This window comes from Acipenser ruthenus, chromosome 7 (genome assembly GCF_902713425.1).
Source record: "Acipenser ruthenus chromosome 7, fAciRut3.2 maternal haplotype, whole genome shotgun sequence".
NCBI lineage: Eukaryota > Metazoa > Chordata > Actinopteri > Acipenseriformes > Acipenseridae > Acipenser > Acipenser ruthenus.
In genome coordinates this window covers 12544316-12566934 of record NC_081195.1, presented here as the reverse complement: position 1 = coordinate 12566934, position 22619 = coordinate 12544316, and the positions used below count along the sequence as shown (strand labels likewise).

Here is a 22619-nt window from a genome sequence, read left to right as displayed (position 1 = left end):
GGTGAGTGCTCTGTACATTATTGATGGAAAAAAGTTCTCAAAGTTTTTACTGTTGTTATATCTGTGCGTATAACTGTGACTACAGGGGTTTCAGGTGAGTACCAATAAATCAGCATAAACTGGGTTCAGAAAATAAAAAAAAATCCATTGTTTGATTTGATACCCACTAAATTTAGTACAGAAACATAGGGCAGCAGTGTGGAGCAGTGGTTAGAGCTCTGGACTGGAGGGTTGTGGGTTTAATCCCAGGTGGGGGACACTGCTGCTGTACCCTTGAGCAAGGTACTTTACCTAGATTGCTCCAGTAAAAACCCAACTGTATAAATGGGTAATTGTATGTAAAAGTAATGTGATCTCTTGTAACAATTGTAAGTTGCCCTGGATAAGGGTGTCTGCTAAGAAATAAATAAATAATAATAATAATAGTCAATAAATATTTTTTTTCAGTGCTCTAAGTAGAACTTCAAGGTCTTGAACATGTCTAAAATGAAAGAATTAAAATTGGAACACCAGAACAAAAATTACAGCCATTTATAACAAACTATAGAAAACGCAAGAAATGCAAACAAATATATAAAAATAAAGAAAATGATCAAAAACAAGGGAAACGCAATCTTGTTTTATTTTGTTTGGCAATGTTTTCTTTGCTATCCTGCGTGTCTGCTCCATCTAGTGCTCTCTCACACAGCGTGAAGCAGATTCTCACCGACGTAGATGCCCATATTTGGTATAATTAGAAAGCCAGAGTCCGCCCCTTTCCAAGAGTGACAGCCATATGCGCCTATGATATACCGCTTTGCCCTGCTCATTCGCTTCATAAGCAAAATACTTCCACACAGCACTGTGTTGTTCTCTTTTTCTAAGAGCGTGGGCCGCTGAGCTTGTGTTCCTTCCATCTTAACCTTTTACTCCTGAATCCTGGCTGTCTCGTTGTCGTTGTTTCCACCTGGAGTGTATGGTGTCCCTGCGCAGATATAAAGGGAAGCTTTTTTTTTTTTTTTTTTATAATTGCAGGACACAAACACGCAATTTTCATTATACAAGTACAGAGTGCTGCGATACTTTCTGTTTGTCGGTATTACCGAATGCATAATTAATTTAGCTCAGAACCGTTTTTGAAATTTGGTATCGCGGTACTTTTTGACAACCCTACTCAGCAATGTTTTTACCTAGACAATGTGGGGAAGCTATAAAAAAAAAAGGCCAACAAAATGCGAAGATATATAGTGAAAAGTGTTGGATTTAAATCAAGGGAAGTAATGTTAAAACTTTACAATGCATTAGTACGACCTCATCTAGAATATTGTGTTCAGTTCTCGTCACCTCGCTACGAAAAGGATATTGCTGCTCTAGAAAGAGTGCAAAGAAGAGCGACCAGAATTATCCCGGATTTAAAAGGCATGTCATATGCAGACAGGCTAAAATAACTGGAGCTAAGTCAGTCTTGAACAAAAAAGACTATGCATGATCTGATTCAAGCATTCAAAATTCTAAAAGGTATTGACAATGTCGACCCAAGGGACTTTTTCGACCTGAAAAAAGAAACAAGGACCCGGGGTCACAAATGGAGATTAGATAATGGGGCATTCAGAACAGAAAGTAGAAGGCACTTTTTTTACACAGAGAATTGTGGGAGTCTGGAACCAACTCCCCAGTAATGTTGTTGAAGCTGACACCCTGGGATCCTTCAAGATGCTTGATGAGATTTTGGGATCAATAAGCTACTAACAACCAAAAGAGCAAGATGGGCCGAATGGCCTCCTCTCGTTTGTAAACTTTCTTATGTTCTTATGTTTTTATATTATTTACACAGTAGTTATTTTTTTTCAAATCCAATAAGGAATATAGGAATGCATTCAAAAATACTGTTCAACACAATACTTCAACACAAATATTTAAAGTATGGAAGTTGGAAATAAAATCAAAATACAAATAATGTGGGGAGAACTGTACTTATACCTGCATAAACTGAATCCTGCAATGGCATGTTCTGAAAAGCCAGATACAAATAGATTATTTTGATCCCGATTACACATTCTGAAAAAAACTAAGAAACCTAGGAGAAGCATGTCTGCCCCTAAGACCCTACCTCACAGTACTAGCTGGTTGGGCAATCTCATTTTCCAGAAGTCTATAAAGGCAGGTCTTGTAATTAATCTTATTAAATCTCTTAGGAAGCTGACTTTATTGAGTAAAATTAAGTCCCACGTGTCTGCATGAAAATGGAGCCTGGCTAATAATATACAACTGATTAGTAGTACTAATAATAATAATAATAATAATAATAATAATAATAATAATAATACCACACAACATTACTCATAAATCCGAAACTTTTTTTCCCCTCAATTTTGGCGGTGCTTCCTCTAGTCTACAGCTTGGCGAGACAATCTTCTCGTGCCCTTCTCTTCTTCTCAGACCCTTTCTTGAGGCACTTTAATTTCAGATTCCCCTTGTGCAGTGACCTGGTAAAATAGTCTCTATCGCCTTTCATCCAATCCACCAGGATATTGACATACTGTACACCATAGAAAACAATCTGTCTGAAATATCAGTCCAGGCAAGGGTTTCAAGCTTTTCTCAATCTTGCCCTACAAGCAGATATAGATGTGATCCTTTGTAATTGCTTTGTATCTGGAACACAAGTCTCTCATTCTTTCAAACTATGAAACTGGATTAACCCCCCAAAATGCATTCATTCATTGTAATAACTATGATTAATACTATACTGCTATAAATCAGTAAATCGTGGGCTCAATTTAACATTAATGTGCTTTAATAAGATGTATTGCGTTGTGTCATAGCTTATCTTAAATTCGAATATATTCCATTCTGGTAATGTTACAGCAGTTAAAACATGAAACCAAGCAGCACACAGCACTTAATATGGATACTTAACAGTGATCAACTGTATTTATTACAGATTTGAATAGGTGCCATATTCAAAGAAAGGCATAACGGTTTCCATCAGCATATGCTTGCTACAGTTGCTAGTACCTGCAGGTGACTGAATAAGTCAATTTACTTAACTTGGCTAACAAAGGCTACGTTTACAATGACTTTTGGGCCCCATGATGGGAGGGAATAGACCAGTGCCAGTTTGGTACGATTAACATCGTTCAATGGGTCAAAATGCATCATATTCCAGGGACAAATTGAAGAATCGTCACCTTACTAAAACAGAAATACACTCCTTATCTCCCATGTCTTGTGATAGAAATGCTTATTGTATTGCATAACTTCAGAAGTAACAGAAGGGTAAATGGAACTTGGTATCAAAAAATATGTATCTCTCCGTACAGTTCACTCAATAAATCCTTATCTTGCACTTCTTAAGATCACATCGAATTCCACTGTTGGAAATGTTTTATACAAACATATTTCTCTTATAATAATTACAATAGTTATAATAGCCTTTCTTTGAAAATGAATTGATTTTGAGTTAAGAATCATACATCTTTTACCAGACACATTTTGTTTTACCTTGAAAGAAGTTCATATTACAGTTAAGCTATTCTGATGGTTGCATTACTGAGTAAGGGGGGCAAAACATGAAACAAAGCACCTATTAATGGTATGTAGTTCCAAAAAATCTAATGAATTAGTAATGGTAGTAAAAAGGACAGGGTCACGTGGATATAGCGCACTACATTTATTTGTTTCCTTAAACATAGCCATCAATAAAAGAAAAAAAAATCTGACTGCATATCTCATGAATATCTCAATGATCACAGGAATATGACAGGACATATTTTGTAGCACAGAACAAAGACACGTTTTTCTTATTGTCTCTTCATCAGCAAAAACCTGACAACTGATACTGGATACAGATCCAACAGTACATCAGTACAATTTGAAAAGGTGATTCAATGATTTAGTGTGTTTTCTAGGCTGATGTATTCCTGTGCAACTAGAAGCCAGTTCAAGTGGTTATATGGTCAGGAATCATTTGAGGGGAGATGAGTGGGTTTAATAGTCAGCAGTGCAGAGATGACAAGAAGTTCATTCATTGGCTTTCTTTCAGCAGTTTAACCTTCACCTGTTGGTGGTGGAGATGAAAGTGGGACACTTCCCTTTGAACATGTAATCTGTTCATTCCCCCTTTCATCTACATCTACAGCTACCTTCTCCTCCATTCCATTAATTGTATTATCTCACTTCCCCTCAATGTTTTTCTCTAGCTAGAACTTTAATTTAATTCTGGGCTTCATGGTAATTCCAGAAATTGGTGTATTGCTTCCCTGTTTTCAGAGAAAACATCAGTGATGAAGTGTAGACCAAACGTACCGAGACCGAGACCAAGACCATGACCAAATGTACCGAGACCGAGACCAAACGTACTGAGACCAAGACCGAGACCAAACATACCGAGACCGAGACCAAGAACAAACGTGCCGAGACCGAGACCAAACGTACTGAGACCAAGACCGAGACCAAACATACCGAGACCGAGACCGAGACCAAGAACAAACGTGCCGAGACCGAGACCAAACGTACTGAGACCAAGACCAAACATACTGAGACCAAGACCGAGACCAAACGTACCGAGACCGAGACCAAACGTACCGAGACCAAGACCGAGACCAAACGTACCGAGACCAAACGTACCGAGACCGAGACCAAACATACTGAGACCAAGACCGAGACCAAACGTACCGAGACCGAGACCAAACGTACCGAGACCAAGACCGAGACCGAGACCAAACGTACAGAGACCAAACATACGAGACCAAGACCAAATGTATTGAGACTGAGACTAAGACCAATTTATTTTTGTTGTGACCAACCAAACTAAATTAATTTTTGCTAGAACAACAATAACAACTATTTATTTTTTTAAAGCTATTTTTCTTTTGATAAATCAAATACACACAAAAAGCAACAACTGAAATATGTGTTCTATTGACTTTCTCCAGTTACAATCAATTCACTTACACACTACAGACCCTGAAAAGGTGTATAAAAACATTTACATTAAATATTTACATATAATCAGAAACATCTTAGAGAATTTTGAACTTGAAACTTGAATCTGCAATTATTTTATACCCACATTTAAGAAATTGCCAATTATTCAATCTAGCTCACTGCTGCAACCCCTGTACTGACTCGGAAGAGATTAAGTATACTGCTAGGACATGTGGAAGCCAAGAGACGCTAGGATCTTTCCAAACTGAGCTGGACACTTGTGATACAGTCAAGTGTTTGTTGCATCTCAGACACACCAGAGATAAGAGAAGCTGCGGCAACAGTTTCACTTGATGTGGTGTTATGATCAGGCCCCCCTCGCTGAAGACGGTTTCGCTAGATATAACAGCTATACACATGTAAAACAAATGGCTTACAATGCTTGCACTTTGCCGTCCACTTATTACGTTCATCAATTTCAGAATTGATGTAGGCAAACTGAATGATGACGGCTGCTGCTTCAAAGCCATTTCAGCTCTTTGAGAAGAGAAATTTGCGAGATCTGAATTTGTTATGGAAACTGGTAAGTAGCTATGTTTCCATCCCCCCAAAAATATGCACTAAAATGTATGTGTATGGAAAAAAAAAAGCATGACAATGGAAGCGAGCAAACAAAAAAAGTTTTACTATTACACACGCACATATATTTGCAATTGTGTATATATATATATATACACATTAAAAATCACATGGAAATAAGATCATATGCAAAGCAGACTACATTATTCTACAAATGCACCAGCGGGCATCTTATTACACACACACCCCCCCCCCCCCTCCTTTTTAATTGATTAAATACCTGGTAACTGCAGTGTGCTTTTTAGAAGTAGAATATGAATATGTGGTACAGTCCTCATTTGTAAATCAATAGCCTTCTGTAATCATTTTTTAGGTTGGTGTATGCTTACGCTGTAATCTGTTGAAATAAATTGTTATCTGGACTTTTTAAAGGAACACAGTGAGTCTACTGGAGTCTCAGACACCAAAAATAGTCTCATCTTTACTTCCTCATTCCATCATGAGCAGATAGCAACCTTAAGCATTAGCCAGTCTTGAAATAATTACCCTCAGAAGTACATGTTGATGTCTTAGGATTTAAGTCCAGCAGGTCTTGCTATAGTTCTTAATTAACTGCATAAAATTTGTATGCTGGTCAAGATGGAAATGTTTAAGATGGGCTGAATTCACAACCCCTTAATAGCTAGACAGGTGTGAGCAGAATGAAAGAGGACAACATAGAATGTCAATGAGGCATATATTGAAAAGTTAACAATATTGTAAAAATATAAAATTTTATTTAAAAAAGTTTAAATTAAAAAAGGTTTAGTCTAGACAACAGTAACACATTGGAAGCTTGTAACCCACTCACAGAACATTTGTCAAGTGCTTCAATCCCCATTTGTTATTAGCTTGACAAACATTTGTACAACAGCTGGTAAAAGTAAACCATTTCTAAACTGACAGCTCTGAAAAAGCTGTGAACATATTCCAGTTAATAGGGGCAAGCCTGTTGTAAACACTTAGAACATTAAAAACACTTAAAATATGTATTGGAACATTCAACTTGTATGGTGAAGGTAAGCTCAGCTCATACTGTGGGGGAGAAGAAAAAAATAAGTTAATGTTGGAATATGACAAGAAATGCAAGAGGCTTTTGTCTTTTTTTGGGGTGGATTGTCTGGTCATCGTAGGCTGGGTACTGCATGCAATTTCAGGATTTCCTTGATCTATGGCCAAGATTCAAAAGCTTAAAAGGTTTACCTTGAAGACGTTCATGTTCTGGAGTTCGGTGTGCATCTTTCAAAGAAATTCTATGCATAATTTCTCTTCTGCAAGCACTGTTGGCAAAGAAAGTGACATTAAACCTGAACCCAACATGTTGAATTTATTTAATGAAGCGCAAGCAGTTAGACTGAATGTACACAGGACAGGGATAGGCTGTGTTGAACATGCCTGTTCCAGAAGTGGGGAATCATTACCTGAAGGACTATATATTCTTAAATAGTCAAACATTTTGGCTAGTGTCTCCTAGTTGTACACATTCTTAAAAGTAGACTGAGTCAACACTATTGGATGCTCAATCTTTAGACTGACTAGCAGTATAAACTTCTGATAATAAACCACCACAGGATACTAGAATAGAACGGCCATCAAAAGGGTCAACAAGAGCAAGACTTACTAGACACAGGCACAGGTTGCAAAGATCAAAGCCATGGCAACCACAGTTATCGCTGCCAGCCTCATGCTTGTCAGTGTGTCAGGATCCTCAGAAAAAACAGACAGTAGATTCACATACTGGCACTGGCTTCCAATAAAGCCACTTGGACAACTATTGAGGAAAGAAATTAAGACAACCGTCAACTTCATGTAAACGGGACAGGGGAGAGGTTTGTAAACTGCTCATAGCAAGCAGAGAAGGAAAAACCAAAAACTTACATACAAGAGACAGTAGCCTCCAGAACTATAAATCTACAAGTCCCATGATGACAGTACCCAGCATATGAACTTGGACAGTCAGCAAACTGGTCCATAAATGTAGCTGTATTCACAGACACTAGAGAGAAAAAATAAAAGTTGCTATCTCAACTAGATAAGACATGTAACCTACATGAAGAATCACTTGATCCTTAAAGTGTTTACTTACCATAGGCAGAATTTGTTGTCTGGCTAAAAGATAATGCAACACCTGTTGAAATGAAATTTAACAGGTTTCTAAAATTGGCAAGAAACTTACTATATGGAGCAACAACGTTACAACCACAGGTTAAAAAAAAACAACGGTCACAAAACTTAAGCATTACTCGGCTCACAGCACTTAAATGTGCAAGTTGCACAGCAAAAGTTAGTTTCAATTAACAATTTCTCTTGACTCAGTAACCATCTAGATCTCCCGAGCACTACCGACTTTTTTTTTTTTAAAATCATTGTTTCTTCATTGTCATCTGGCTTTTAGCAACAGGTCAGGTTATTTTTGAAGCTAAAGCCAGGTCGGCTCTGGCGCGGAGACACAGCTTCTAGTGCATCTCGCATAGGCGTCGATATCAAAAACAAATTAACAGTGGAAACAAAACACTTTAATATCGGAGATTTAAATATTCATCGGACAAGACATACTGTACTTCGAATTAGTTTGCGACATCGTACTCAAACAGACACCTCACCCGGTAATGAAGGGCCTCATATTTTAGGACAGACAGATCGATAAATATGCACCACAGGTTCATAGAAACAATTTGCTATAATTTTACAAACAAAAGTATGCTATTGCAGAAATTGAAACACCCACCTGAAAGGAACGCGAGTACCCCAAGAACACAAGACATTTTTCCTCTTGGTGGTCGAGCTTTAAAGTTCTATGCAAGAAAAATAAAAATGTGCATTGATGATTAGTAGCCTATAATGCCGGATAATATAAATAATTAATACGACGATGTGTACCAAGATATGCATTACGTGATCGTCATTCGGCTGGCTTCGAAAAAATAATAACCAAAATTAAACCAGTACCTTTAACCTTCAGTCCAGTAAATATCCAGCACAAACATAGAGAAATGGCCCTCTATACTGCTTATGTATCGTACCTTCTTCTTTTCAACCAATAAGTAACTACTCCTTGTTATCAAATTTATCCCACACACGTGTGAAGCAAGTCACTGCAATTTGTTTTAAGTGCTGTGCAATAACGCACATTGAATTAGGAACTCTTGTGCAGTGCGACGACTAGTTTTTTTTTGTTTTTTTTTAAATCTATCTATCTATCTATCTATCTATCTATCTATCTATCTATCTATCTATCTACCTATCTATCTATCTATCTATCTATCTATCTATCTATCTATCTACCTATCTATCTATCTATCTATATATATATATATATATATATATATATATATATATATATATATATATATATATATATATATATATAATGACACAAGTGGAAAAATCTTGTTCTGATCCTTATCATTGCATATTCAAAAGAGTAGGGGTATAATTGGTCTTTAGGTGCGGTTTTCATATTATTAAAGGGTATTGTTTAAAATTACATATCTTAGTTTTTCTACAGCATGCTTAACTTGTATGTTTGCTATCATTGTAAGTGGTTCCTAGTGCATTGCCATGTTTAGCTATATAGGCTAGTTAATAACCATAGTGTATTGGTAAGTGGAGACGTTTGTTAAGAAATAACGATGTAGTTTAACGATCTGCCTAATAAATATAAATATAAAAAATATTATTAATGATGCAGCGTGTGCAAAACTATTCATATGAGATATAATGTAGTAGGCCTACAGCTAGATATATTTATTTTCTTTTAACCCAAAGTGGGCAACCATTTGGGCCATTCAGTAAACCACAAAGTATCATAGACTGTTAAAATATGCCCCAATAAAGAGTATCTTTAATTTTAATGAATCTTGGAAGAAGGATGCAAACAAAAGCATGTTTTTCCCATTCCAAAAACATGCCTTCACATGCATTCAACTGCCCTCGTCCAAGGTACTTGGTTTTAGTTGCTGTAAATATTTTCTGAGTAAGCTATCTTCAGTAAATTCTCTTGTGCCAGGTTGCTGCGCATCTCACACTGCCCCTCCCCTATACGGCAGCTATTTTGACTATAGTATGTGTCTGTTATATATCATCGAGCGGGGTCTCACTGGAATCTAGGACAGTTGATATATTGTAAAGGATGTATGGGGGTTAAAATAATCTGAAACCTGCTACATAAGAACATGTTTTATACGGTACACTTTCTGTGAACTGCAAGCTTTGGGAAGCAATAGATACATGGATATTAAACGAGTCAGACTACTTTTACCTAGTAATGAACTCACGTTTTATAGTTAAGAGATTTTTAAGAAATACGTTTATAAACACTGTTTTACAATTGTATTGTATTGTAATTGTATGTTTGTTAAAACAATGACAATTTTGCAACACCTTATTTTAGTCGGTTACATTTTTACATGTTAAAGCATTGGCAATACAACACAGTCGCACAGCATTCATTACCTGTAAGGTTTTACACCTGGTCTATTTCCTGCGAACTTGCAACATTTGTTTTACCGTTTAGATTTGATTTGGCACAAATCGCTTAACGCTTACATAGCCTAATAATGTTTTCAAAACACGTTTTCTAGGAAAAACAATTTATTTCTGTTTTTTTTCTGTTATCCATCAAGACAGTCAGTGAAAATGAACGCCTCTGATGAAATGGGAGCTTTGAAAATTACTCCCGAGTCCCTGAAACAGCTTCTGGAGTTTTTTAACCTCTCGCGTCAGGACTTTATTGACACTTATAATTTGCATCCTCTGGTCTACATCCCTGAACTGTCTCCCAGTGCTAAGACAATTTTTGTTGTTATTTATGTTATAATATTTGTCCTAGCTCTTGTCGGAAACAGCCTGGTGGTCTACATTGTAATCAGAAAGAGGACAGTGCGGACAGCTACCAACATCTTCATCTGTTCCCTGGCAGTGAGCGATCTTCTGATTACTTTCTTTTGCATACCCTTTACTTTACTACAAAACATCTCTTCAGAGTGGCTGGGAGGTAAGTGGTCTCTAATTTTATATAGTTTGAAACGATTCAAGGTTGAAAACCGTACTGGTTGACATGTTTAATGCTAATAGGACGGCAGGTGAAATTGGGAATTGATAATCTTGCATACCAGTTAAATGTGAAATACAAGATGCGTACTGCTAGAGTGGTATTTCGTCTCTCTCCATAAGATCAACTTTTCTAAAATTTGGAGAAATTGTGTTTCCATCAATAAAATAAAATTAAAATAAATGAGCATTTTAGTATAGGTTAAAGCAAAAAAAAAAAAAAACTAAAATATTATTATTATTATTATTATTATTATTAATAATAATAATAATAATAATAATAATAATAATAATAATAATAAACAACGGGAATTGCAACTAATAGGATAATATCATTAATAGTGCACCAGAAAAGAAAGAAAAAAAAACTTTCTCAAATATAATATATCATTAAATATATTTTAAAAAATGTAATTATACTGTGAATTTAACGTCATTCCAATAACATTTTGCTCTGTAAGGTGTATTGTAATGCACTGCAAAGTATTATTCTTCAGTATGGTTTATACTTATGGCTTTGCTGTGCATACAACAAACATTTTAATAGTTGACCTGAGGGAAAATGAAAATCTAATCCAAAAATAAATTCAATTAATGCTGTCCAAGCAAGATTCATTATGGAACACAACCGGCTCAGCTCTAATAATATTTAAAAAAGAACTACTAGAAATTAATTTCTAATTTATATTTAAAATGTACCATGCGTGCTATGGGTATTACAATGGCAATTTTTTTATTTATTTTTTTAATCTTATGTGCAATTAGAATCCAGTGGTTTGATAATGAATCTCGCCCCCTTCTCTGTGAACATCTTATCAATTTGGACTGAGCATTTAAGTCAATGACATCCTTAACAAATAAAATAAACATAAAAAAATCTCCACATTTATTACCTTTATATATGTTTTTTCATAAATGCTTTCATTCAAAAGATACATACATTTTCTGCCAAACCTATTTTGTAACATTCTCATTTCTGCAATAAAATATGAATTGGTCTATTGTTACTGCTCTGCCTATGAAGATGCATTTTGGACATCACTGGTGAAATCCAAACAGTGATGCACAAATAGAGCTTGAAAAAGTAATTGAGTTAACCTCATGCGAACAACTAAATCAATAAAGTGACATTTCCCACATCAATCTAGAAATTCTAACATTAACCAAACCTGTGACAATTTCTAAATGTGCTCCAACTACCCAACAAGCTGGATAATTGGATTTTTGGATCTTTAAGAATTTAACACCAGAAATCATGTTGGTACAGGAAAGGTCAACTGAAGTAAGAATAAAATAAATGTGTGTATGTGGTACAGTAGTCATGTGTGTACCCCCCTGTTGTTTACAGTTGTGAGAAAACAGTTGTCATAAAACTCGAAAATATCTAAAAATAAGCACCGAAAAATACAATTAATAAAACCCGAAAAACAGAAGCCCTAAATATAACCTACAATATTCTATTTCTTTTATATATGCAAGCCTGTTGTTATCTCTACTGGACCTAGCAGCCATCAATTCCTTCGTTTTGTACAAGAAATGCAGCAGGGAAAATATCAGTAAGGAGAGATTTCATCTTGAAGCAACCCACAGCGCTTCAGCAGAAACATTTTGATAAAAAAAACTGCAAATCTGCAGGCTGCAGCAGCTCAACCTGGATACTGTGCTGCGAGTGACACACACAAGAGAAATTGTTTAATTGTTCATTTAAAAATGGCTTTTCGGCTGTGCAGATGATTGTTATGATGTGCTTGAAAAAAACTTTTGAGTTGTATCCGATAGTTTGTATTTCATTTTAATATTGATGATGTACCGTGATAATGACTGCCGTTGGCGGTTGTAGGTATGAGTATAACCACGGCGGTTCTAGTGTTGAAGTAGTCCATAAATGTACATTTTGTGTGTGTGTGTGTGTGTGTGTTTTGTATGGCCTTTCTACTGGAGATTAAGTCAGAAGAATGGGATCTTGACTGCTGAAATCTCGTGAGCCACAAGCACGATTCCTGCTCCGGTTTACATGGGTTTGTACGCTTGACAATGTCTCATAGACACGACTGTAGAGTCGATTTTCATGTGCATGTAAACCCAGCCAATGTTACTTTGTGATGTTAAAGCTGAAAATCATGTTAGAAATCACATTCAAAATCCCAATTTCTTATACTAATAATACTGAATACTGAAAAAAAATCTACTTTGATTAAATGTTCAATTTAATTGCAAATGTTAACCCTTTACAAGAGATTACTAATGATGTTGTCATTAGGTATTTTTGCTAGTAGTTGAGTCAGAATTGGACTAGCGGTTTGTTACAATACATTTGCACAGTGGTTTTGCTTGGTTATATGGTTAACCTTACCATGCTTACCTGTGCTTTACCATGATTTCACTGTAATTTACTTTTCTTTGCTATTAACATGGGGTGTCACAGTACATTTTTTTATAAGGGTTCTGACAATGCAAGTTAGAGTGTAATATATTTTGTAATGTTCTCATAACAGCAGTGGAACATTAATTGATCTGTTATTGCCCTGCTTTGAGGATGCATCTGAAACACCTCTAAAGAAAAAACAAACAGTGACGCACATATTAGGACACGAAAAAGTTATAGTGTTAACCTCATGGGAATAGCTAAATCAATAAAATGTCATTTGGGATCCATCTTGAAATTCTAATATGAACCAAGTTTGTGGCAGTTGCTGAGTGTGCTCTAGCTAAGTGACAAGCTGGAAATTGAATTATCTTTATCTCGAGAATCTAAACTAGAAAAAAGATTTTGGTGCAGTTACACAAAGGTTTGAAGTAAGAATAAAATAAATGTGTAGATGGGACTATAGCTTGTCAGAGATGTACCCACCTATTGTTTACAGTTAAACATATAGGTAAGATTGGCAGTAGCTTGTCTCCAATCAGAGTCTCCAGTAATTCTCATGGATGGCAATCACTATTTAGTCATTGTTGAGGGACCCTTGCTAAACACTATGTTCTCTTATTATGTTGTTTTACTATCAGAAGCACAATAAATTTGCACAATCATTTTGGGCATTGGGTGCTCAGGCTCCCCCCTCTTGGTCGATAGACGCTTGGGCTCCTCCCATTCAGGCACTGGACGCTTGGGCTCCTCCCACTCAGGCATTGGATGCTCAGGATCCTCCCATTCAGGCGTTGGACGCTCAGGCTGTGTCCCAGTCAGCCTCCAGGCAGCTGTCCTCCTCATGCCCATAGCACAGGCAGTTTGTGCACCAGTCCTCGTCCTCCTGATCAGCGGTGTGGTCTTGGGCACTCCTCTTCTGGGAGGGGGCAGTTGAGTGGGGAATGCCCCCACTCTAGGCAGATGGGGCACCAACAGTTGCCCATTACAGCGCTGCTGCAGCTGGTACTGGCTGCTTCTGGGGATGGCTGCTTCTCCCTTTCTTTCTACTCAGGGCTGACAGTCATTCCTCTTCCTGACGTGGGGGAAGGTAGTCGGACGACACATGCCCAACCCCACCAACAGCAAAGCACCACTCCTCCCCTTTTTGGCATGTCATGCAGACTTCCAGTCCTTGTTTCACTCTCTTCTCTCGCTGCCTCCCTTTCATTCCCATTTTCCACACAAAAAAACAATCTTTCTTAAAATAAAATAAATAAATAAATAAATGTACCCACAGTACCTGCTCTGGCCTGGGTTAGTGGAAGTAACATATCCCACGCTGGTCTACCCAACACGAGTAGCAATTGCTTTCTTTCTTACAGTTTTACTTTCGTTTTCGTCTCGTTCCTCCTCTTGAACACCGACCCCGACCAGTAAAAGCTGCTGGTTTTTATACCGGTGACCATCTCTAGGTTAGCAATAAATTCATCAATTAATCTGGAGACGGTCACCTTCTGCACAGGGTTTTTAATATTTGCGGGTCGACAGCAACTCTGTTTATAATTATTTCGCCGCCGACCACACATTTTCACGAGATGTCTGGCAGAGATGAGATGCTAACAATCGCCCCTGTTTAAATAAAAATCAAACAATACATTTTAAATCATAATACATTCCCCTGTTACCAATAAACACCAAACAGTACAACACATTTATCAGCAGGGCTTTGCCCTGCCCCCTTTTTACAAGCAGGGCTTTTCTGCCTTGCCACAGTAATTAATTGCATCTATTATTAGTCTTTCCCAAACTGTCTATTTATTTGGATGTCAAAAAAAACATGACATCAAGATAATAATATAATTCCAAGTGACAAAGAATTGGACATTAATTCAACTAAAATTGTAAATTACAGACATTCATGTGTATATCTCCATATTGAATATGTTATAACAGTGTATCTTGTTATAAAGAAGACTATTATAATAAATAAATAATTGAAATGTGCATACCAATAATTTACACAGGAAAATTGAACCATTAGACTGTAATTCAAATAGAATGCTGTAACATGGCAAAAATTGCATTGTTCTAAAAACAATCTTTGTAATACAATCTAAGAGAAAGCTCAGGTGTAGAAACAGTAGCTGCTGAAGAGTTTTTCATAAGGGTTCCCTAGTGCTGTAACATGTGCCAAACAATTCCAACCGTGGCTTATCCTATACAAATATAGTTCCACAACACAAATTACTTTGTACACTAACTTTGAATTGCTGTTTTGTTTTCAGGTGTCTATGTATGCAAGACAGTTCCTTTTGTGCAGAGCACAGCCATAGTGACTGGTATCCTTACCATGACTTGTATTGCTGTGGAGCGATATCAAGGCATAGTCTACCCACTGAAAATGAAAAGGCAGTACACATCAAAAAGAGTGTACAAAATTCTAGGTATGTTTTATATATGTAAGTGTATTTATTTTTACTGAATCTCATTCACTCAAATCCAATGACAGAATATCCGGGCAAATCACACTGTTATGCTGCTTTTCTTGGCAAATGCGTAGCTTAGAACATAAGAACATAAGAAAGATTACAAACTAGAGGAGGTCATTCGGCCCACCTTGCTCGTTTAGTTGTTAGTAGCTTATTGATCCCAGAATCTCATCAAGCAGCTTCTTGAAGGATCCCAGGGTGTCAGCTTCAACAACATTACTGGGGAGTTGGTTCCAGACCATCACAATTCTCTGTGTAAAAAAGTGCCTCCTATTTTCTGTTCTGAATGCCCCTTTATCTAATCTCCATTTGTGAACCCTGGGCCTTGTTTCTTTTTTCAGGTCGAAAAAGTTTCCTAGGTCGACATTGTCAATACCTTTTAGAATTTTGAATGCTTGAATCAGATCGCCACGTAGTCTTCTTTGTTCAGGACTGAATAGATTCAATTCTTTTAGCCCGTCTGCACTATGCCTTTTAAACTCTTTCTAGAGCAGCAATAGCCTTTTTGTAGTGAGGTGACCAAAACTGAACACAATATTCTAGACGAGGTCTTACTAATGCATTGTAAAGTTTTAACATTACTTCCCTTGATTTAATTTCAACACTTTTCACTATATATCCAAGCATTTTGTTGGCCTTTTTATAGCTTCCCCACATTGTCTAGATGAAGACATTTCTGAGTCAACATAAACACCTAGATCTTTTTCATAGATTCCTTCTTCAATTTCAGTATCTCCCATATGGTATTTATAATGGACATTTTTATTGCCTGTGTGCATTGTTCTAGAGAAAGTCTTTCCTCAAAGTCAGTTTGCTTAAATAAACTATCTTTTCCATACATTAACCCATAAAACAAATAAATCGGCCTGGTGTATAAACTGAATACATATGGGTCTCAGTAGTCGATCAGATTTAAAACAGCAACCAAATGTGGAGCAAAACTCTTTTTCTTAGGAAATGGATTAATCTCTTTTTCTTAGGAAATGGATTAAACCACATATTTACAGATGTTTTCTTCAGAACTTTAAGTACACTGCAAAACATGAAATGTTTCACTAATTCTGTGTTTTAAAAATCCATAAAAAATAGCATAATTACTACATTAAATTTATTTACAGTAGGCTATATCTATACTATATTTAGATTTGTTTCTGTAAATATGTCCATAGTGGGAGATCCACAAAATTAGGTTGCCACAGACATTTCCTGTTTTATGATATATGTCTTTCTTTGGTGATCCCTTGATGCATGTCATGTAGCAAATATAAAGCCTACATTCTTAACCAATAATCAGGATCCTTTTTCTAAAAAAGTATGGCCCTTCTTTGTATTTAATTAAAGTATAATTAACGAGCTCCTGTTTTTTTTTTTTTTTTGTAAATATCATAAAAATGTAGAACTATGTAGGAGTTAAAAAATAAAATAAAATAAGCAATTACAATGGCATTTGTAACCTTTAAGGACAGTAAAAATGTGGTTGGATGCAAAAATTAAATGATGTTGCTGTGGGTATGTGGACATTTGTTAAAACCCAATCATGTGAATGGAAAATTCACAATTTGTCTATATACCTGTATCTATGTAATCTATTTTTTGTTATTTAATCGTTCCCTCTATTCTCAGGAGTGGTCTGGGCGGTTGCTGTAATATTAGGGTCCCCGATGTTCTATGTACAGCAGCTTGAGGTAAGATACTTCCAAAATAGAGCTGCTTAAATCTTGTCATAGGCAGTACACTAAATTACTTTTTCTTGCAGATTCAATTTCACAGGGTGCTTATTTCTGTATCACTTCTGTTTTACTGTAATTGTACACCCTGGTCTGGATTACAAGCTGGCAAATCACTAAAAATATAGCCCTACGCAATTGCTTGATATCAGCAAAGCTATTTGTGGCATCCTACGCTCTGTATTGGTTGAAGAGTAGTCGTTACTAAAAAAAAACAACCCTATGCGCTAGATTAAAGGTTAGATTAAAGGTTAGATTTAAAAAAAAGAAAATGATCATTGATTTCTTAGCAGATGCCCTTACCCCTTACCTTACAGTTGTATAAAAAATAAAATACATATCAAGAATTACAGTACAATTAAGAGCAAGATACAAAATACAATTACTTCAATCCTAATAAGAACAAATAGAAAACACAGTACGATTTGATATCGGGGCAATTCAAGAGCAGATAACAGTGTTGATAGTTACATCAGGGTTAGATACGAGTGCAAGTGAAATACAAGATACTACAGAGTGCAGGATTAAATACAGTAAAACAGGGAGCAGAGAAGTGCAAGTTAAAGTACATTAAAGGCAGAGTGCTATATTGTCCAGAAGGGAAGAGTTGAGTTTTACAGGTGTTGTCTGAAGAGGTGTGTCTTGAGGAAGCGCCGGAAGGTGGTCAGGGACTGGGCAGTCCTGACATCCCGTAGGAAGGTCATTCCACCACTGCGGGGCAAGGGTGGAGAAGGAGCAGGCTCTGGAGGTAGGGGAGCGTAGAGGAGGTACAGCCAGTCTTCTAGTGCAGGCGGAGTGGAGAGGTCGGGTGGGGGTGCAGTCTGATAAAGGCATCGGTAGGCAAGTACAAGAGTCTTGAACTGGATGCCAGAGGTGATCGGGGGCCAGTGGAGTGAGCGGAGCAGTGTAGCATGGGAGAAGCGAGGCAGAAAGAACACCAGGTGAGCAGTGGAGTTCTGAATGAGCTGGAGCGGACAGGTGGCGGACGCAGGGAGGCCAGCCAGGAAGGAGTTGCAGTACTCTAGCCGGGAGAGTACCAGGGCCTGGACGAGGAGTTGCGTGGAGAAGTTGTTAACACTTTAGTATATCTGTAAAGTGTTAATAAGCTTTTAAAAAGTTAGCCAAGTACTAAATGTTTACATCTGGGACTAAATGTTTAACCATTATCAAAAGCATGCATGTAAAATATAGATATTAGCTTTGAGGTACCACCAAGGACACAATTCACCCCTGATATTCACTTAACTGATACCCTTTTCACACATAATAGTAACACTAGATATTTGCATATCCTGAAAATAGGTCATAAGATTTTGATTAGAAGTCATTTAAAGTAATGACATTTACTTTAACTAAAATGCTCTAAAGTCATGAATGTGTGACATGTTTAATATAGTGTGATTGGGCATCCGTTATGTAAAATGCATATGCACTAAACAGAAAACAAATATACTCTGTACACATAGACACACTGTACTGAAACACATAGACACATTCTGTTACATAGTGAAATTTCACATTTGTCATGCACATACATCATATTATGTTTCAAGGGCTGAATTATGGGAGTAAAGTACATCCTTAATGAGTCTTCATAACAAATTGCATACTGAAATATTTGTGTTACTTAATATTTACAAAGTTTGTGCAAGGTCAACCACATTTCTTTGCTGGATTCTAAACTTGGAACATGATAGCGCTACGTTTAGAAAGCAAATACAGTTTTCATGCTTTATTTTATTGATTTATTTTTTGAAATGACATTTCCCAAAGAGCTTCAGTAGTTTAATATTAAGAGATACAAATCGATCCGTCTGATTCTGCAGCATTAGGTCGTTTCTTTTGTTAAAATTGCCTTTCGAAATCTGCTGTGAGGAGTGCTATTTGGAAATACATGAGGTATAATCAATTATACAATAATATCCAGGGTGAGTGTCTACATGCTAATGAAGAGAAAGGTTTAATCATAAATGACATTGAAAAAGCTTGAGTATGGGACTTGAGAGATGGCCTCAGCTATGTTTAAATTCCTTTCAGTGAAAATGTGCCTTTGCAATCAAAGTATTGACGACCCCCAATTAAGTGGGCTTATTTTTTAAACCATTACAGAGTGAACATTATTTTTCCTCAGTTGCTTCTTTCCAGAATGGAAGACTAAGATGCTTGTTTTTTAAGTTAATATGGTGTACTTTTCCAGAAAGATATGTACAGTACACTCTCACCAATCCAAATTGTTAGGACCGGATTTGTTCGACATACTGATTGTAATTTGTACCATACTAAAAATGTCTTGTCCTATGTTTTATGTTTTTTATATAGTTAGATTTCATCAGAAATAGGTAATAGCTATTTCTACAGCTTACATCGGATTAGCGAGAGTCCACTCTATCTGTTTACATTGTATTTAGTTTTTTTCAATTAAAATGATTGGAAATCCAAAATCACCTTTACGAAAACAAATCCGTTGACACTGAGTCAAATTTCTTAGGTCACTGTGCATACTCACACCAATTTTGAAATAATTTCTTGTTGTAGGTGAAATATGATTTCCTGTATGACCACCATCATGTGTGCTGTCAGGAACGTTGGCACACCCCTGCCCACCGCCAGGTTTATGCCACCTTCATCCTTGTGGCTCTGTTTCTCCTACCGCTGACTGCCATGTTGATTCTCTACACCAGAATATCCTTTGAGCTTTGGATCCGGAAGCGTGTTGGGGACTCCTCTGTATTCAACACAATGAACCACAGGGAAGTCAACAAGATTACAAGGTAGAAATACACACGGTGGTACCCTTCAACAAGCATTGTTAATGTAATTGTATATGAACCTTCTGAGTGGTTCTAATGCATTTACTCAAATACAGTGTATGTTTATCTTTGGAGAAGTCTGTGTTAAGGTGCTTTCATCCGAGTTCTGTATCTGCTCTTCAGTTCCAGTTGTCTTTCTAATCATAGTGTCTTTATACAGTAGAAGTACAAGTCAATGCCACTGATCTGTCACTTTGGAGCAAGCTACTTTTTTAAATTTATTTTTATTGGCATTACACTTGTGTACACTAGTTGGTAATTAAGTGGAGATATACTTAGGACAGAGAGAAGGAGACACTTCATACAGAGTGGTGAGTTTATAGAATGGATTACCTAGTAATGCTGTTGAGGCAGAATCACTTGGATCCTTTATCCAACCTTCAGCTTCTAAGAACCGGACAAGCTTAGATGGGCAAAATGGCCTCCTGTTGTCCGTAAATGTTCTTATGTAATATAAAGACACTTTTTTCTGATCTAGGCTACAATAGATACGTCTCTGTAAGGTGCCTCGGATAAAGGCGTCTGCTAAACAAACAAATAATAATATGGCAGACAACTCAAAAATAGTTCTAACTCAGAGTCAAAGCACCTTAAGGCACAACATTAGTAATTGCATGACAAACCATGCAGCTATTTACTCGTTCATGCTTTTGTTTCTTACATTTTTACAGGAAGAAGAAACGTGCTGTTAAGATGATGATTACAGTTGTTTTGCTTTTTACTATATGCTGGGCTCCATTTCACATCGTGCACATGCTCTTTGAATACAGTGAGTTGCTTTGCTTATTACCCTGTATGTGACATTGTGTAGCAAGATTTTTTAACTTTTTCCCATAATCGCACATTAAGTACAGTAAGCAGTTCATGTTTTGAACGCTGATAATTAATCTGTTGCTTGTGAAAAGTATATATTTTAAGGCACTTAATTTGTGGAAATAAAGCTTAAGAAAAGGTGTGTTATAATATATGGTTTTAAACCCAGTAGTCAAAAAAATAATAATTTACTTTAACAGCAGCACTGCACTCTCTCTTTAAAAAAAAAACTTTACAACACCTTACAAAAACGTAATTACTGGTGAATTACTGGTGATAAAATTAGTTATAATTTCAATGTTGTAATGTTTTTACTATCACAATCTTACCAAGCATAAAGACATATTGCTTTTCTTGTGTAATATTAAAATATGACAAGCTTTCAAAACAATCTTCAAATCTCAGTCCAAATGTATGCAGTCTTTTCCGAACTACCAAGGTTAAAGCCAAGTTTCAAGTACAATGCACGTATTATAGGCCCCATTGACACTCATTATGTACTGTATATTAGTTTAATAATACTTTTTTACAGATGACTTTGAAAATGAGTACGATGAGATCACAGTCAGCATGATACTTGCCATTGTGCAGGCAATAGGATTCTCCAATTCCTTCAATAACCCTATTGTCTACGCCTTCATGAATGAGAACTTCAAGAAAAACTGCATGACTACCCTTTCCCATTGCATCTGGAGGCCAAACCAGACTTTACAGCAGGGAATCATCATGGAGAGGCCAAAGCTGAATGTGCCTCCTTATAACCCTGTGAGACGGGAAGCTTTCCAAGCAGATAGCTCAACACAGAGGATTGAGTTCAAACTTTCTGAGAATGTCGCATTGATACCATCCAATAAAGAAAAATCATCTGTACAAGCAGAATGAATGAAATGATTTATGTCTCTTCAGGATCGAACTGTGTTTTTATTCTTGAAACCCAAGGATTAAAAATAACTATACTGCACATCGCCTTATAATATAACATCTTGAACAATATTGTGCTATGGTGTGTTTCAGTAAGTATTTTGTTTGGGAATCAAGTGCTAGCCTTGTTGAATCTTTATGGACATCTTATCTACAATATTGTCAGTTACTATTTCATTGTGGAATAAGGTCCTATTGACACTTTCATGTTCATTAAGAGGGCATTTTGCAAAGGATTCCATTAATTCATTAAAACAATTTGACATGTTGTTTCTTTTGGATAAATATTGTAATATATGGTATCTAATGTAAAATAATTTTCTGTACAAGGTGTATAACTGAGATAAAATAATAATAAAATAATTTGGGTTAAAACAACAAATTGTCTTTGGTTTGTTCACAGTTTACCCTAAGGGAAAATATAATCTGACAAATTGATCTTGAGTCTTACATTGATCCCTTAAATGTGTGGTTTAGTTTGATAGTTATCTTAACAGTTTATAATTGCTTGTGGCAGTATTCCTTAATGCACAGATTCTCTCCATTCCTTAACTGCAGAATCAAAGCCATTTGTAATTAAGTGGAATAATTGGTGTTATTAAAAACAACACCTTTCAAGTAATCCAAATATCACTAACCTGTTTTTAAACTATTTTTAAGAGCGATCTTATTATTATATATCATTAATACAGCTCCTGGTACAAACCATTTCCTCTAAATCTTTAATTCTTCAGATCCTGTTATCCTGTACAGTTTCCATAAACATCACAGACACTCCTATTGACAGCATTGCACAGCTGTCACCAAATGAGAGCAGAAGCAACACATAATTAACTTGATTTTTTGCATTCAAACACTGGACCTTAAATCAATGTAAGTGTTTTCCTAGAGTATCTAATGAAATCCTTCACAGACAATCAAAATATTCCATATC

The 22619-nt window shown here is 36.4% G+C and overlaps 2 protein-coding genes across 2 annotated transcripts; one reads left to right on the top strand and one right to left on the bottom strand.

Annotated features, from left to right (window-relative positions):
• Positions 1 to 6243: 6243 nt before the first annotated feature.
• Positions 6244 to 8555, bottom strand: LOC117415434 (protransforming growth factor alpha-like). The gene is made up of 7 exons (XM_059026389.1): positions 8476 to 8555; positions 8255 to 8321; positions 7613 to 7654; positions 7405 to 7522; positions 7148 to 7297; positions 6730 to 6806; positions 6244 to 6561 (listed from the first exon to the last, which is right to left on the bottom strand). The coding sequence occupies exons 2-7, from the start codon at positions 8289 to 8291 to the stop codon at positions 6557 to 6559; spliced, it is 429 nt and encodes a 142-aa protein (XP_058882372.1). The 5' UTR covers positions 8292 to 8321; positions 8476 to 8555; the 3' UTR covers positions 6244 to 6556.
• Positions 8556 to 9559: 1004 nt separating this feature from the next.
• Positions 9560 to 22022, top strand: LOC117415808 (pyroglutamylated RF-amide peptide receptor-like). The gene is made up of 6 exons (XM_034026632.3): positions 9560 to 10522; positions 15211 to 15369; positions 17038 to 17099; positions 19677 to 19912; positions 20623 to 20720; positions 21297 to 22022. The coding sequence occupies exons 1-6, from the start codon at positions 10165 to 10167 to the stop codon at positions 21644 to 21646; spliced, it is 1263 nt and encodes a 420-aa protein (XP_033882523.3). The 5' UTR covers positions 9560 to 10164; the 3' UTR covers positions 21647 to 22022.
• Positions 22023 to 22619: the final 597 nt, after the last annotated feature.